Source organism: Aotus nancymaae, unplaced genomic scaffold (assembly GCF_030222135.1).
Source record: "Aotus nancymaae isolate 86718 unplaced genomic scaffold, 86718_ANA_hifiasm-v0.15.2.pri h1tg000011l, whole genome shotgun sequence".
In the NCBI taxonomy this organism is placed as follows: Eukaryota; Metazoa; Chordata; class Mammalia; order Primates; family Aotidae; genus Aotus; species Aotus nancymaae.
The window spans coordinates 56,591,988-56,609,159 of record NW_026988422.1 but is presented as its reverse complement, the minus strand read 5'-3'; the positions used below and the strand labels follow the sequence as shown (position 1 = coordinate 56,609,159).

General features: G+C 48.7%; 1 protein-coding gene across 4 annotated transcripts in view; it reads right to left on the bottom strand.

Moving 5' to 3' along the window:
• Positions 1–16,259, bottom strand: part of DCAF4 (DDB1 and CUL4 associated factor 4) — a 32,030-nt gene extending 15,771 nt beyond the window's left edge. For 2 of the 4 annotated variants that reach the window (XM_064375012.1, XM_064375013.1), the window contains exons 1-7: positions 16,162–16,259; positions 13,631–13,724; positions 6,426–6,525; positions 4,340–4,440; positions 3,871–4,028; positions 2,432–2,511; positions 1,214–1,316 (exon numbers count right to left, since the gene is read on the bottom strand). In XM_064375012.1, coding sequence (XP_064231082.1) covers positions 1,214–1,316; positions 2,432–2,511; positions 3,871–4,028; positions 4,340–4,440; positions 6,426–6,517 — 534 coding nt within the window. In that variant the 5' untranslated portion in view covers positions 6,518–6,525; positions 13,631–13,724; positions 16,162–16,259. The remainder of the gene's footprint in view (positions 1–1,213; positions 1,317–2,431; positions 2,512–3,870; positions 4,029–4,339; positions 4,441–6,425; positions 6,526–13,630; positions 13,725–16,161) is intronic. The other 2 variants (XM_021675037.2, XM_021675040.2) reach the window with 1 other exon arrangement.
• Between the last annotated feature and the right edge of the window lie 913 nt (positions 16,260–17,172).

The window sequence follows — 17,172 nt, the reverse complement described above, 5'->3', positions numbered from 1 at the left end:
TTCCCAGAATTATTTAGACTAGACTCAGATCTGAAAAACTGCTCTCCAGGTGGCAAGCCACTTTCCGACCCTGCGGTCACACCGGCCAGCCAGAGTCACTGTAACTTTGGGTGGTGTGGAATACCTACCCCACGGAAAGCCTGGGTCAGGAGAGATGAAGCATGAGGGTTGGGGTGTCCAGGCTTGTGAGCAGCGGCCTGTGCATCACCAGACCCCACACACCAATGACCCCCGTATCCCCACCCGGTTTACCCCAGGGAAGGGGCTCCTGAGGGGAACTCACTACAAGAGAAGATTCTATTTATTTGGTCAAACCATATCCCCAAGCATACATGGAGAGAAAAGCCACATGGGAGAATGTGGGTCCAGCCCCAACACCCCTCCCATGGCAGGGCCCCGCTGTGGAGGTCCCTGGGGCAGGAGGATGCAATGTCAACCTCCAGGGTCAGTCTGGGGCATCGGCCTCCAGTCCCGCCAGCAGATGACTGAGTCCAGGCACTCCTGCTTCTGTGTCCTCCTTTCACCCTCCCTGGCTTTGACCTCAGCCTCCAGGAAGGACAGGGCTTGCCGGGCAGGCCCTGCTCTTACGTGATCTATTGAGGAGTCAGGGTCCCTTTGTTAACAATGGACCCTCTAGCCCTCTGCCAACAGTTCCTGGGCCCCTGGGTTTTAGCAGCTGACCCTGGCTTGGGTCCAACCCAAACCAGCGAAGACCTTTTACCTGCTGCAAATGATGTGATGAAGGTGTGTTGATGGGAGGTGCCACTGAGGCCAGGGGCAGCCAGCAAGGGGGTCCTACTCTGTAGTGACCAAAGGTACACTGGGCTGCTGGTTTAGCCACCAAGTCCTGCCCCAGTTTAGGAAGCATGAGATGCCCCCTGGTCCACTGTGAACCTTTTCAATTGCATATACAACACAACCAGGGAGAAGTTACTGTGTAAAGTTGCTTAGTCAAGATGTGGCTGCGTTCAGGCTCTAATGTCAAATGACAGGAACTGAAGTGGAGGTGGTGACACTCACCGCACAGCCTGCCTTGCCAGCTCAGTATCTCCCAGTGGGTAGCCAGCAGGCAGGTGCAAATTGTAGAACCAAGATGATGCCACCTGCTTTCACAGCAGTTGGCTTCTACAGAGCCAGGCAACACTAAGCCACAAAGTGTCCAGAGGGTGGCAGCCACATCCTAGACATTCACATGCATCCCCCTCCCACTCACCAGTATGAGGTTAAATCGGTCGCTTGCCAAGGCAGAGGGATCCAAGCTCCGAACCTGAACCTTTTTCCTCTCCATGCAGCTGAGACGCAGCTCGTGGGCTAAACTGTAGAAACAGAGGGTGGGGGCATGGATGCTGTGCTGACATCCATGAAGATTCGGGGGTCTTCGCCGCCCTTCCCTGCCTGCTGAAGCCCATCTCTCCTCGTCAGCCTGCTCCACAGTGCTTCTCAGTAATGGAGCTGAGCAAGATCCCAAATTATCTGAATTTGACTTTCCCCACAGGATGCTCAGGAAGATGAAAATGAAGAACTGGGTAGCCCATTTGCAGAGTCAAAGAGTGGGAGTTAGAGGAAGTTGTGTCTGCACCACCCAGTACAGTGCTTTCTCCTGAGATGACGAACGTTCTGGAGATGAAACAATGGGCTGGAGGGCACTCCACTGCTGGGCAGAGCCTCTCCATGAAGGATGAAGAGGAACAGATCTCACGAGATTTTTAACTCTTTGTCTCAGAAGGAGGAAAACAGAGGAGGGGCCTGCCCTGCCTGATACCCACAGTGTTTCCGGCCTTCCTTGAAGGGGCACTGCTCCAAGGTGCAAGGACTGCCCCCAGGAAGCCGCCTCAAGTGCAGGGGTCTTCACTTGCCCATGTACAGTGAGGGCAGGAGACGCAGGGTTGGGATATCAGGGGTTGGTGTCAGTTCCCCACTTCTAGCTTTACCTTGATCAAATCACTCCACTCTGACCCTCAGCCTCTTCTTCAGGAGATGGGGGAAAGTATTGGTCTATCTCACATGGTTTTAGTTAGTACATCGTAAGTACTTTGATAAAGTTTAGTACATATACATCCATTTAATGCCCTATTTTTGGTGACAACTCATTAGAAGGGGAAGAGAAGGATGCAGAAACGTCACAGGAATGCAGTTGTAGGATCTTCTACTAGAATGATTTATGAGTAATGGAGAGTAGACATCTCTGCCTATGTCCCCATCCTCTCTCCCTAGCCTCCTGCAAGAGTCCCTCTCCTTCACTCTAGAGAGAGAACAGCTTTCTCAGGGTGGGTTTAAGCAGCAGAAGGCAGGGTGTGAACTGGAGCCCTCAACTGTGCAGATGCCTCACGGGGTAGCCACATTGTCTATTGATTGGATTCTTGGACCATGAAAATAAGAAACAGGAAAAGAACATTCATGAAGAAAACGTAACAATGAGGTATTGTCTTACTGGCAGTAATTGCTGACGTTGAGAAAACCCAGCTGGCTTTTTCGTAGCATGGAAATTGCATTAAATCCCATCCTGGCAATCTAGATTTATTACAGAAAAGAGAACAATTCAGTGAAGATTTATTTGTTATGGGATAATGGAGAATATGTTCTTAGTTCCATAGGATGCAATGAAGGAAACAGGTACTAAACTGACACAAATTATATGCCTAAAAACTCGATGGTGTCCTCTCCAATCTCCTTTCCTTGGCAAGAGGAAAGGGCCAGCACAAGAAAGTGAGAGTGGGAAAGTCTGCTCATCAACTCTGCCCGAGCTCCCCATCCACATCCACCCGGGGGTCAGAGCCACCAGGCGTGTGAGTGCAGCAGTGGGACTGGAACCAGGTCTGCGCCGCTCTCCATTCCACCTGTGGTGACTCAAGGCCGGAACTTTCCGTTCCATTGCCTACCTTGACAACAAAATATCCCGGCATCTAGATCTGTTGTCAAGATGGCCTATACTCCAAACCATGCCTCCTGGTCTTCTCTTTAAAACAGACAGTTGGGCTGGGCATGGTGGCTCATGTCTGTAATCCCACATTTTGGGAGGCTGAGGTGGGCGGATTACTTGAGGCCAGGAGTTCGAGACCAGCCTGGCCAAAATGGCAAAACTCCGTCTCTACAAAAAAAAAACAAAACAACAAATTAGCTGGGCATGGTGGTGGGCGCCTGTAATGCCAGCTACTCAGGAGGCTGAAGCAGGAGGATCACTTGAACCCGGGAGGTTGGAGGTTGCAGTGAGCTGAGATGGCACCACTGTACTCCAGCCTGGGCATTGAGACTGTCTCAAAAAAAAAGACAAAAAAAAAAAACACAGTTACTGAAATTATATCACACTGCCTTCCAAGATTCCTTCAGGAAAGACAAAATGTTAGAACTGCTGAGGAAGGCCAGATTTGGTGGCTCACACCTGTAATCCTGGCACTTTGGGAGGCGGAGGCAGGTGGGTCACTTGAGGTCAGGAGTTTGAGACCAGCCTGGCCAACATGGTGAAACTCCATCTCTACTAAAAATACAAAAATTAGCCAGGCGCAGTGGCACACACCTGTAGTCCCAGCTACTTGGGATGCTGAGGCAGAAGAATCACTTGAGCCTGGGAGGCGGAGGTTGCAGTGAGCTGAGATTGTGCCACTGCACTCCAGCCTGGGCAACAGAGACGCTGTCTCAAAAAAAAGAAAAAAAAAACTGTTGAAGAAACATAGCAAACAAGAAAAGGTGGATGGGAGGAGGGGCTCTTGGCTGTTCTTATTCTTGTCTTCATCTTCCTGTCAGGGAAAAGCAGGGCCCACCCCCAGAAGTGCATCTGCTAAGTATGGCAGGGCATCTCATTGGTGCCCTTTTCAACAGTGGACAGGTGCTGGCAGGAGCAGAGGACCGGGGACAAAGGGGTGAGGAGCCCACCTTTTTCTGCTTGTCCTCTTCCTTGAGCAGCTGCAGTCTCTTGCTCTCCATTTCCTTCTGCCGGATGCTCTCTTTCGTGAGGGGGTTGCAGTTGTTATGTCCAGGGAGCAAGCGGAAGTAGCGTTTCTTTTCAGGGTCGAAGTAAAACCCAGGTAGCTCTTCAGACAAAAAAATTAAATGCACTAATTTCAACCACTGTGAACTGACCACCTGAGCTGGGTGCCCAGAGGCCTGTCCCCGCCCCTCATGGCTGCCTGTCTTTGCTGAGAGTGGGGATGAGCTGCCTTGTCAGGGGACATCCTGGACTGTGCTCAGCACTGGTGGAGACGCTGTGCCTCACCATTTCCGACACACCCAGCTCCTTCCCCGAGCGTTTCAATTTGCTCCTGGAATTCCTTCAAAGCCAAGAACATGTCTCAGCCTTCCCTGTGCACAGGGGCCAGGAGTCCCACCCAGCAGGTAGCCTTACCTGGCACAGAGGAGGCCCCAGCTGTGCCAGACGAGGTTGACGGAGACTCGTCATCATGGTTGCCAGAATCTTGAGCGGGCCGCGCTGCCCGGGAGTTGGACCTGTTGACACACAGCTGTGTTCACTTGCAGCCTAGGGCTTGAGCTCCAGTCATCCTGACTCGGGGTCCATTTGGGCAGTTCTGCAGCCTTCACCTCTGATCTCTGACTGTTCTGATTACTTTAGAAGCACTGATCCCTTCTTGCAAATACAACAAAATAAGGGCAAGGTTTTGGTTTTTTGTTCTTTTTTCTTTCTTTAAAAGAGGATAGATGTCACAGTGATTCCCTCTTCTTACCTCCTCACTTGAGCATTTTGTGAGGTCTTTTGGAATTTTCCAGAAAAAAACGAAAAATAGAAATCTCTGCCAATAAGAATTTTACCAGCTGGGCTCATTTGTCAGCACAACAGCAGTGACAAGGCCAGGTGAATTTCATTCTTTATTGAATTCAGTAGCACAAAGAGTTTAAATTTTACTCGACTACCGAATCTTACAGATAGAGAAACTGGGCTTTGGGGGACAGAGATGTTTAGCTCAGTAACACTGGGATAGAGCCATGGCTAAAACACTTGATGTGTAAATGCACAAGTAGCTTCTGTGGCAATTATAGGCTGAAGGATGTAGTAGAGGTGTGTGCCTCCACACTGGCTAATTTTTGTATTTTTAGTAGAGATGGGGTTTCGCCGTGTTGGCCAGGCTGGTCTCAAACTCCTGACCTCAAGTGATCAGCCTGCCTCAGCCTCCTAAAGTGCTGGGATTACAGGCATGAGCCACCATGCCCAGCCTAGCCAACTTTATTTTTAAAATACATTTAATGTAGCCTTGGCCTGGCATGGTGGTTCAAGTCGTAATTCTAGTACTTTGGGAGGCTGAGGCAGGAGGATCACTTGAGCTCAGGAGTTTGACATCAGCCTGAGCAACACAGTGAGACCTTGTCTTTTTTTTTTTTTTTGAGACAGAGTCTTGTTCTGTTGCCCAGGCTGGAGTGCAGTGGGACAGTCTCAGCTCACTGCAACCTCCACCTCCCAGGTTCAAGCGATTCTCCTGCCTTAGCTTCCCACATAGCTGGGACTACAGGTACGTGCCACCAAGTCTGGCTTTTTGTATTTTTAGTAGAGGTGGGGTTTCACAGTGTTAGGATGGTCTTGATCTCCCGACCTCGTGATCCACCTGCCTCGGCCTCCCAAAGTTCTGGGATTACAGGCATGAGCCACTGCGTCCAGTGAGACCTCATCTCTTAAGTAAATACATAAATTTAACAAAGCCTAGTATACAGTGTTTTTAAAGTCTACACTGGTATACAGTAATGTCCTCAGCCTTCATGCTCACTCATCACTCACTCACTGACTTCCAGTCCTGCAAGCTCCATTCACAGGAAGGGTCATATATAGGTATATCATGTTTTAAAATCTTATATACCCTCTTTTTACTGTATCTTTTCTATGTTGAGATACACAAATACCACTGTGTCCTGACTGCCTCTAGTATTCAGTACAGTCACATGCTGTAGAGGTTTGCAGCCCAGAAGCAATCGGCTACACTGTATGGCCTAGGTGTGTAGCAGGCTGTACCATGTAGGTTTGTGTTAAGTATGTGCTATGATGTATGACAAAACTGCCTAATAACATATTTCTCAGAATGCACCCCCTGTCGTTAAGTGAAGAATGAGTGTATATCCTTGTCCAAGACTTAGGCTGAATTAATAAAATTTGGTTTCCACAAAGGTATTTTCATAAAAAGTCTAGAATGGAGAAACGGTTTTCCAGTTGTATCATATAACATCTACCTCTAGCCTTATGGCTGATGCTCTGGCCAGAAGTCATGGTCACTTAGTGACTTGACTAAGTGGGCTGACCCACCACAGCGACCTGCCCTGGGAGCATGTCAGGAATGCAGGCTCTCCTCAGGACCCCCTTAGACCCACGGAATCAGCATCTGCATTCGGACGAGCCCCCAGCGAGCTCCAGGCCTGGGAGCGTGTGACATGCCACAGGTACAATGCCAGAAGCACACTGGGCAAGTGGCTCCCCAGAGCGGCACACTTGCCTGTCGTCAGAATCACGGAGTCTGAACCAAGGGTTCTGCTGGTGGCTTCTTCTCCCACGTCTTCTCCTACTCTGCCAGCTACTTTTATTCATTTCGGTTCCTAAAACAGAAACACAAAAATGACATATATCTGTGTGTGGGCGCGGGCTTTTCTGTTTGCTTCTTGACAGCTGCTTCATGCTCAGCACCAGCAAGAGGCTGGCCCACCCTGGGTTACCATTAGATTTGCCGCACCAAGCCTTACCTGGAAAGGAATGCCTCCAGCACTTTACTGACATCCTTCCCACTTCCTTCCTGTCACCCCTAGTAGACCACACAGTTCCCTGCCCCACAGAAATGCTACCAGGCATGAATCCCCTAACTTCACTCCCTTCCACAAATACCTGCCTTTATTAGCTGTCTCCTTCCTTGTCTTGGACAACAGAGGTCACTGCTCCTTTTCAAGGCAGACCCATCCCACCTGGCTGTTGCTCTCATTCCTTCCCAGGAACTGCAGACATCTGTTCCCACATATGTTAATGTCTTCTTCTAATCTCAGCTTAAAAACATGCCCAGATTTTTTCATTTGTATATGTTCCATTTCTAAACCAAAAAGAATGGGAATCTTCTCAAAGACTGGTCTACATTCACGAATTCAATGTCTTCATCTCCCAATAATCCTCAACCTACTGCAGTCAAGCTTCCTCCCTCCTCAGCTTTCTGCTAAAATGCTCTTGCTCATGATCACCTACTTGCCAAAATGAGCGGTCTCTTTTTAGCCCTTATTCCTACAACATGTGGCACGAGGAAGCTACATTCTGCCTTTGGCTTCTGTAATATCTTTCTCTTGGTTTTCTTCTTGCTAAATCAATCCTTTGCTCATTTCTCCTGGGTCACACAGCCCGTGTGTGCTTTCCATTGTTCTGCCCTAGATCCTCTTCTTTTCATACTTAACACCATCTCATCCACCAATGCAGCTCCAGCTCCAACCTAGCACCCCTGCTGAGCTTCAACTTCCTATGCTGCTTCCTGTCTATTTCCACAGACCCAACAGGTTCAAAAGTGAGTTCATGATTTCTTCCTAACCCTCGATCTGCTCTTTTGCCTGTCTACATTTCTCTTCTCTGAAAATAATATCCCTGCCAGGTGCAGTGGCTCACGCCTGTAATCCCAGCACTTTGGGAGGCCGAGGCGGGTAGATCACCTGAGGTCGGGAGTTTTAGACCAGCCTGATCCACATGGAGAAACCATGTCTCTACTAAAAATACAAAATTAGCCGGGTGTGGTGGCACATGCCTGTAATCCCAGCTACTTGGGAGGCTGAGGCAGAATTGCTTGGACCCGGGAGGCGGAGGTTGCAGTGAGCTGAGACCGCATCACTGCACTCCAGCCTGGGCAACAAGAGTGAAACTCTGTCTCAGAAAAAAAAAAAAAAAAAAAAAAAGAAAATAATATCCCTGTCCCTGCAGCCCAAAAGTTTGTTTTGTTTTTGAGATTCAGTCTCACTCTGTCACCCAGGCTGGAGTACAATGGTACCATCTTGGCTCACTGCAACCTCCGCCTCCCGGGTTCAAGCGATTCTCCTGATTCATCCTCCTGATTATCCTGACTCGTCCTCCTGAGTAGCTGGGATTACAGTCATGTGCCACCATACCTGGCTAATTTTTGTATTTTTTAGTAGAGATGGGGTTTCACCATGTTGGCCAGGCTGCTCAAGAACCCCTGGCCTCAAGTGATCCACCTGCCTTGGCCTCCCAAAGTGCTGGGATTACAGGCATGAGCCACCGTGCCCGGCACCAAAAGTTTTATCTTATTCACTGTCCTGAACACCATGTGTGGGTTTCCCTATGGATCAGTTATCTTATACTCCAGCTGAAGACTACAGTTGTGTTTATTAATAGTTAAGTTATAAGCTGAAAGGCAGAGGAAGGGAAGCATGTGTGGCCAGGGTTAAGACTGGTAGGAAAATGGCTGTGTGTGGTAGTTCATACCTGTAATCCCAGCACTTTGGGAGGCTGAAATGGGAGGATCGCTTGAGCCCAGAGTTTGAGACCAGCCTGGGCAACATAGTGAGACCCCATCTCAAAAAAAAAAGAAAACGACTGATAGGAAAAATAAGCCCTACTGACATAAAGCTTACTATTATTATCAACTCTATAAAAAGGTCAAAATTTCTTGGTGCACATTCTGTATATGAAATGATTCTAATTTGTTTTAATTATGTAACAATGCATGAATACAGTAAGGAACACATGAACTGGTGAGTCAAAGACTTCAGATCACCCACAGGAGACTTCAGATCACCCACAGGAGGCAGGACTGTGTCCCACTCACACCATTATTCTCAACAGGGGGCTGTACAATTAGCAGGATGCAGCTGATGATAAAATCACTGATGAGTACTGATCTGGGCCAGGGAGAACACGTGTTCACTCCTAACTCATATAGCACAGGTACAGCCACTGCAATCCAGTAAGGGAGTCTGCCAACATCAGTGGTATTGCTAGCAAGGTCAAGCAAAAAGCATTTTAAAGGCCGGGCATGGTGGCACACACCTGTAATCCCAGCACTTTGGGAGGCCAAGGCGGGATCATGAGGTCAAGAGATCGAGACCATCCTGGTCAACATGGTGAAACCCTGTCTCTACTAAAAATACAAAAATTAGCTGGGCGTGGTGGCGCATTCCTGTAATCACTGCTACTCGGGAGGCTGAGGCAGGAGAATCACTTGAACTCAGGAGGGAGAGGTTGCAGTGAGCCTAGATCATGCCACTGCATGCCAGTCTGGGCGACAGAGCAAGACTCCATTTCAAAAAAAAAAAAAAAAAAAAAAAAAGTCACACTAATAGGAGCCTTCCAAATACAGAAAAAGTTTAAAGACCAGGACAAAGACAGTATCTTTCTAGTACTTTTAAGAAGGCTGTTCAGGGGTTGGGAGTGTCTTCCCCAAATACAAATGCGGCTGATTCTCTATGGCTGCTTTACGGTTCACGCTTGCACTCATCACTCTGCCTGACTCTGTGTTTCTGCTCCCATCTCATACTGGATGTGAGGTGAATTCTATAAGGCAAACATCCTACCTTGTTATTTTTTCTGTTCCTAGCATCTATGACCTAGTTGATGCTTAGTAAATTTTTGCTGAACTGAAGCAAAGCAAAACAAAACCTGTGGCTACTTTAAATCCCAGGCAGCTTCTTTCTTTCTGGCTTATTTCCATTTACTATTCCGCACACAATTACAGAGCACCCATTCCATGTCAGGCACTGGGGAGTGGACAAAGATAATAAGCTGTGCTCCCTGGCCTTGAGGCACTGATTGTTTAATATGGGAGACAGATGCAGAGACCAACCCCTGAAGTGCAGGATAAGCGTTAAGACCCAGGTCTCTTCAGGTGTGGTGGGAGAGAAGGGAGTGACTCCTCCACATGCATGGGCTGGAGGTGGGGGAGAGAGCTAAGTGCAGCCTGAAGAATTAAAATGCCAGGCAAGGCAGTGGAGCGGGGGGGCCTGCAGGCCGTTTGGTATGGCCAGAGTCTGAAGCTCAACAAATTGGGGGATGAACCTGCAGAGGCTGGCAGGGCACAGTCATGAGGACTCTGGGTGTGCGTGGAGTGACATGATTAGATCTGCTAAGTAGGGTGCCTGAAAGGTGCCGCATGTGGAAGAAGGTGACAGTGAGAACTGCAATGGCGAGATGTAGGTGAGATGAACTCACTTACATATTATGGACATGGTACTTGGGAGAGCAGAACCTGGATTTAGATGTAGGCAGCAAATTTCATGGGAGAGGTGGAGAGAGGGTAAGTGAATTAACTGGTAGAGTCATGAGCAGGGAAACTAATAGTAAAGGAAGAACACTTTGGGGAGAGGAGACAGTAAGTCTGATTTTGAACACATCAATTTCAAGATGCAGGCAATTGGAAAATAAAGGTCTGAGAATACAGAGAGAAATCGAGCCCTAAAGAGACAGATTTGAAAGCAATCAGGATATGATGACATGGACTGGGACAAATGGTACCCAGTGGTAATGGTATACAATGAGAATTCAATTCAAAATTAGAGCCAATTTTTATCCAATGATAATGTAAAACCCAGTATGCATCATAGTTTGTAGATCAGTGCTTCTAAACAAGGACTATTTTGCCCACCAGGGGACTTTGGCAACGTCTGGAGACATTTTCGTCTGTCACAACTTGGGAGGCAGAGGGGTAGGCTGCTACTAGCACCTAGTGGGTAAAAGCCAGGGATGCTGCTAACCATCCTACAATGCACACGACAGCTCCCATACATTCTTCGATAAGAATTATCCAGAGCTGGACGCAGTGGCTTATGCCTGTAATCCCAGCTGCTCAGGAAGCTGAGGCAGGGGGACTGCTTGAGCCTACGAGTTCAAGACCAGCCTGGGCAACATAGCAAGATCCTGTCTCAAACAAACAACATTAAAAAAAGAAAGAAAGAAAAAAGAAAGAATTATTCAGCTGTGTGTAGTGGCTCACACCTGCAGTCCCAGGTGGGAGGATGGCCTGGGTCCAGAGTTTGAGACCAGCATGGGCAACATAACAAGACTCCATCTCAAGAACAATAACAAAAGAGTCACCTGGGTCCAAAATAGTGCTAAAGTTGAGAAACACTGTTCTATGTAGGAAGCGCTCAAAAACAATTTGCTGGTAACATGCTGCATTTGGCACCTTCGGAGCTGCTCTACGAGGCACAGATATTAAAATCAGGTGTGTTGCAGAAGGTTAGGTTTGGCTTTGTCTTTCAGAGACTCTTTCAAGCACCAAAAAGGCATAAATAATTATAATTTTTCTTCTTCTTCTTTTTTTTTAAGGTAGATATGGGGTTTCTCCATGTTGGCCAGGCTGGTCTCAAATTTCTGACTTCAGGTGATTCACCCATCTCAGCCACCCAAAGTGCTGGGATTACAGGCGTAAGCCACCCTGCCTGGCCAAGAATTATAATTTTTAAGAGACTACTATTCTGCAAAGACAATGTTAATTTCAAACAACAAATAAATGCAATATGGTTTTTTTGGAAAATGATTGGACAATATTTATCAAGTAACTTATAAATGTACATGCTTCCTTCTGGGAATGGATCCTACGAAAAGAATTCCAAGATATTTACTACATTTTTCCAAATCATTTTATAAGGCCAGTATTACCCTGTTACCAAAATCAGACAAAGATATAGGAAGAAAATTACAGGTGAAGGCCAGGTGCAGTGGCTGATGCCTATAAGGCCAGCACTTTGGGAGGCCGAGGTGGGCAGATCGCTTGAGGTTAGGAGTTCAAGACTAGCCTGGCCAACACAGAGTGAAACCTCGTTTCTACTAAAATACAAAAAATGAGCTGGGTGTGGTGGTGCACACCTGTAGTCCCAGCTACTTGGGAAGCTGAGGCAGGAGAATAGCTTGAACCTGGGAGGCAGAGGTTGCAGTGAGCTGAGAACGTGCCACTGCACTCCAGCCTGGGCGACAGAGCCAGATTCCTTCTCTCAAAAAAAAAGAAGAAGAAAAGTATAGGTCAATATGTGTTATGATTATAGAGACGCAAAAACCCTCAACAAAATGCAGGCAAGCCAAATTCAGGAGCATATAAAAAGGATTACATACCATAACCAAGTGGGATTTATCTCTGAAATATAAATTGGTTCAACATATGAAAAATCAACAAATGTAATACACCATATTAATAGATGGGGAAAACCTCACATGATTTTCTCAAATGATACACAGAAAAAGCACTGGACAAAATGCAACATCCTTTCATGATAAAAAAAAAATACTCAACAATCTAGAAACAGAAGGGGTAGTTTCCTCAACCTGATAAAAGGCCATCTACAAAATACCCACACCTAACATCATACTTACTGGCTAAAGACAAAGTTTTCCTTCTATGGCAAGAACAAGACAAAGATGTTGGTTCTCACTACTTCTATTCCAACATTGTAGTGGAAGTTTTAGACAGGCAACTACGCAAGACAAAGAAATAAAAGGCAAACAAACATGATCTTATACACAGAAAATCCTAAAGAATCCATCCACCAAAAAGCTATTAGACCTAATAAATGAGTTCAGCAAGGTTGCAGGACACAAGATCAGTATGGAAAAACCAGTTGTATTTCTATACACTAGCAACGAACAGCCTGAATATTAAAGAAAAATTACATTTACAATGGCTTCAAATAGAATAAAGTACTCCTCTGGTCCTGCTTAGGCTGAGTTACAAAAAAAGAGAAAAAGTACTTAGGAATATATATATATTTATATATATATATTTCTTTTTTTGAGACAGAGTCTTGCTCTGTCACTCAGGCTGGAGTGCAGTGGCATGATCTTGGCTCACTGCAACCTCCACTTCCCCAGTTCAAGCAATTCTCCTGTCTCAGCCTCGCGAGTAGTTAGGACTACAGGCACCCCCACCAGGCCCGGCTAATTTTTGTATTTTTAGCAGAGATGGGGTTTCACCATATTGGTCAGTCTGTTCTCAAACTCCTGACCTCAGGTGATCCACCCGCCTCGGCCTCCCAAAGTGCTGGGATTACAGGTGTGAGCCATTGCACCTGGTCAATTTAGGAATATATTTAACAAAATAAATGTATGGTGTGTACACAGAAAACTACAAAACACTGTTGAAAGAAATTACAGATTTAATACAATCCCTGTCAAAATTTCAACTACCATTTTTTTGAGCAATAGATAAACAGATCCTAAATTCATATTATGCAAGGGAGCCAGAATATTCAAAACAATCTTGAAAAAGAACAAAGTTGGGAGGACTCACACCTCTCAATTTCGAAATTCCTGACAAAGCTACAGTAATCAAGACACTGTGTTACTAGCATATGGATAGAAATATAGATCAATGGAGTAGAACTGAGACCAGAAATAAATCCATATACCTATTTTTTTTTTTTTTTTTTTTTTTTTTTGAGACGGAGTTTCGCTCTTGTTACCCAGGCTGGAGTGCAATGGCGCGATCTCGGCTCACCGCAACCTCCGCCTCCTGGGTTCAGGCAATTCTCCTGCCTCAGCCTCCTGAGTAGCTGGGATTACAGGCACGCGCCACCATGCCCAGCTAATTTTTTTTTTTTTTGTATTAGTAGAGACGGGGTTTCACCATGTTGACCAGAATGGTCTCGATCTCTTGACCTTGTGATCCACCCGCCTCGGCCTCCCAAAGTGCTGGGATTACAGGCGTGAGCCACCGCGCCCGGCCCCATATACCTATTTATGGTCGATTGGTTTTCATCAAGGTGCCAAGACCATCCAACGGAAGAAAGAAGAGTCTTTTCAACTGCTGGGACATTTGAATATCAAACTGCAAAAGAATGAATTTGGATGCCTACTTTATACCATATGGAACAAAAACAAAGAAAAATAGATCTAGATCTAAAACTATAAAACTCTTTGAAGGAAACAAAGTATAAATCATCATTATATTGATTAGGCAATGATTTCTCAAACATGACAACAAAAGCGCACACACACAATACATACATACATACAAATTGGGCTTCATCAAAATCAAAAACTTCCATGCATCAGAAAACACGATTTAAGGCCGGACACGGTGTCGCACCTGTAATCTCAGTACTTTGGGAAGCTGAGGTGGGTGGATCACTTGAGGACAGGAGTTTGAGACCAGCCTGGCCAAGATGGTGAAACCGTCTCTACTAAAAAGACAAAATTAGCTGGGAGTGGTGGCGGGCACCTGTGGTCCCAGCTATTCAGGAGGCTGAGGCAGGAGAATCACTTGAACCTGGGAGGTGGAGCCTGCAGTGAGCCAAGATCGTGCCACTGCATTCCAGCCTGAGGTTGACAAGAGCAAAACTTCATTAAAAAAAAAAAAAAAGTTACACAAATAGCCAATTGGCACATGAAAAGATACTCAACATCATTAGTCCTTAGGTAGATGCAAATCAAAGCCACAGCGGGATATCACTTTATTTAATTTTATTTACTTATTCCCTCCTACCCCCCATTTGGCTGGAGTGCAGTGGGGCGATCTCTGCTCATGGCAACCTCCATCTCCTGGGCTCAAGTCGTCCTCCTGCCTCAACCTCGGAGTAGCTGGGACTACAGGCACGCATCACCACACCCAGCTAATTTTAAAAATGTTTTTGTAGAGACGGAGTCTCGCTTTATTGCCCAGGTTGGTCTCGAATTTCTGGCCTCCAGCGATCCTCCCACCTTGGCGCAGTATTGGGATGACAGGCGTCAGCCATTACGCGGGCGGCAGCCATTCTGAGGTTTAACACGGAAAGTCAGTATGCGCCCAGCGTCTGTATGTATTACACAGAATATGTGGACCACCCTCTATAAAGGTCCGTGCACGAGGTTGGCTTTCTCTCGCAGGCTAGCAGTTTTCCACACAAAAGCGGCACTCATTTTTGCACAGTCTCCAAAATGCTGTCGGGATTGGGAGCCCGCAGCTTCCGGAATTACAGGTTCTTTCCCCACCCCCAGTGCCCCATGCCAGGCCCGGTCTCAACAGGCCCAAGGCGCACGCCCAGAGAAGGCTGGGGGGTGGGAGGGGCGCGCTACACCCAGTAAGGGGCAGGCCCGGGCTTCCACACCATCAGTGCTTCCGGGTCACCCGGGCTTCGCCAGTGTTGGGATTCCCCACCGGCCAGCCCGGGAGCCGAGCGTGGAGGCTGGCTTCGTCTTCCCCAGGGAGGTAGGCCCGACAGCACAGGGGGACAGTCCAGCCTCAGCATGCCAAAGCTCAATGGGGAAGAGGATCCACCTCCCAACTGGGCTCTCCGGTTTGGGGGTCTCGGAGCTGTTCTGGTTTCCAGGCTGAGCCTTACCATCTTGTTTAGCACATGGTTAGGGGCCCCGAACTGGAGCCCAATAACCGGGGCTCAGAGACTCTGGGGAGTCCCGGGGCCGCGGGGTTGCTTCTTGGGTTGCCTCAGCCTCCGGAGTAGTTGGGGCTACCAGCGCACGCATCACCAGGCCCAGCTAATTTTTGTATTTTTAGTAGAGACGGGGTTTCACCATGTTGACCAGGATGGTCTCATCTCTTGACCTCGTGATCCGCCCACCTCGGCCTCCCAAAGTGCTGGGATTACAGGCGTGAGCCACCGCGCCCAGCCAAAGGTGTCATGGTTTCTGAAGTCCCCGGGAAGCCCGTGAGGTGTGGAAGAGCTGGCTTTCTCGCTAACACACAACTCAGAGTGGAGGCGAGGGCCAATGCAGGCCCCATCACTTGCTAGTTCGTGCGCTACCCCCACGGACAACCAAACTGCACCCCCTCCTGCGTCGGACAAGCACACATAGGGCTGGTGCTGGGAAAAGTTAGTGGCTGTGAAGCCGCCAGCACAGGGCCGGCCACTTCGTAAGCGTCGGTCACGCCTTAGCTGTTATGTAGACCTGAACGTTCACCGCTGCAGGGCTCGCAGCCCAGCCACCGCCAGGTGTCGGGTGAGGCCTTCGGCATCAGGGCTTAGAGAAACGCCGTCAGTGGTGACACTCGGGGTGCCCTCCCTGGTTGATTACGGCTGCAGTGTTGATCCGGCCGGAGGGCCCTACGCGCCCCAGAACACCGCGCCCCCGAACGGGCGGAGCGCGCCGGCCCAGTTGCCATCCAGGCCTGGTAGTGCTGGCGTGCCACGTGCTCGCCCCTCCACGCCCCTCCCCGCCCCTTTCCCCGGCCTTCCCAGCTGCGCCGGTCTCCCACCCCGAGTTCTGCAGCGGGAAAGCGGCAGCCCTCGAACCGACGCCAACAGTCACCCCAGGCAGCACAGACTTACCTGTTCAGAGGGTTCCTTCCGAATCCCCCTCGGCCTTAGCTCTGCAGGAGTTGGGCCAACGTGTTCAAGGACCCGGAAAGACCAAGGTGTAGCGTCAGCCAGTTAGGTGGATCCGTCTTTGGTGTTGTAGTAGCCGATAGGGCTATAGAGGCCTTCCTTTTCTTCTCACTGGACACAGCTTCTGTCTATCAACGTCAATTGGAGCGATCATACGGAGAAGGCGGGGATTAGGGCTTCGGCTCCTTCCAGGCCTGGCCTGTCAGGGCGGGATGCACGTGGAGGCGGGGCCGGGAGCGCTTAGGGGCGGGGCAAGGCGCACGTGGGGGCGGGGCCGGGGCCGGGGACTGCTCCCTGAGCGCCGAACTGTAGGGAGTCCCTTTCCTGAGCGGCCGTGTCCTCCTCTCTCTGCAGGCTGATCCGGCCCTGGAGAAGTCCCCTCGCTGTGGTGGAAAGAGCGAAGGAGTCTGAGGCGAGGGACAGAAGTAACGTGATGTTACGACAGGCGGTGATGTCTTCGGCAATGGCCTCAGGCGACGGAGACCGCTGCCCTGGGTCTGCAGGGTTCAAGGTGTAGAGGAAAGATCCCTGACCGTGGAACTAAGAGTCCTCGGTGCTGGCTCCAGTACTGCTCCTGTTTGCTGTGGCACCTAGGGCGAATCTCTTCCCTTCTCTGTGCCTTGATTTCTTACGTTGAGAGAAGGAATCTGATCTATCATTCTCAGGTCCTCTCCAGCTGGGAGTTTGTTCACACCACCAGTATTTCTAGAATGACCTATGTGTGCTGTGACGGTTATGAGATCTTCTGAAAGGAAAACGGAAGCCTCTGATGGGCTGTGGCCCGAAGAGACAGTTTGTGAGGACACCTGAGTTCACAGAGCCAGGCTTGGTGGGGTCCAGCAGCAGGCCTGGGGCGTCATGCGGCTCCATAACCCAGGCCCCCGCCCTTGGCTGGACCCGTTTTAAAGCAGGTGGTGGGGTTCACCCATTGCACGCTGTGTGAAGGCATTTCAA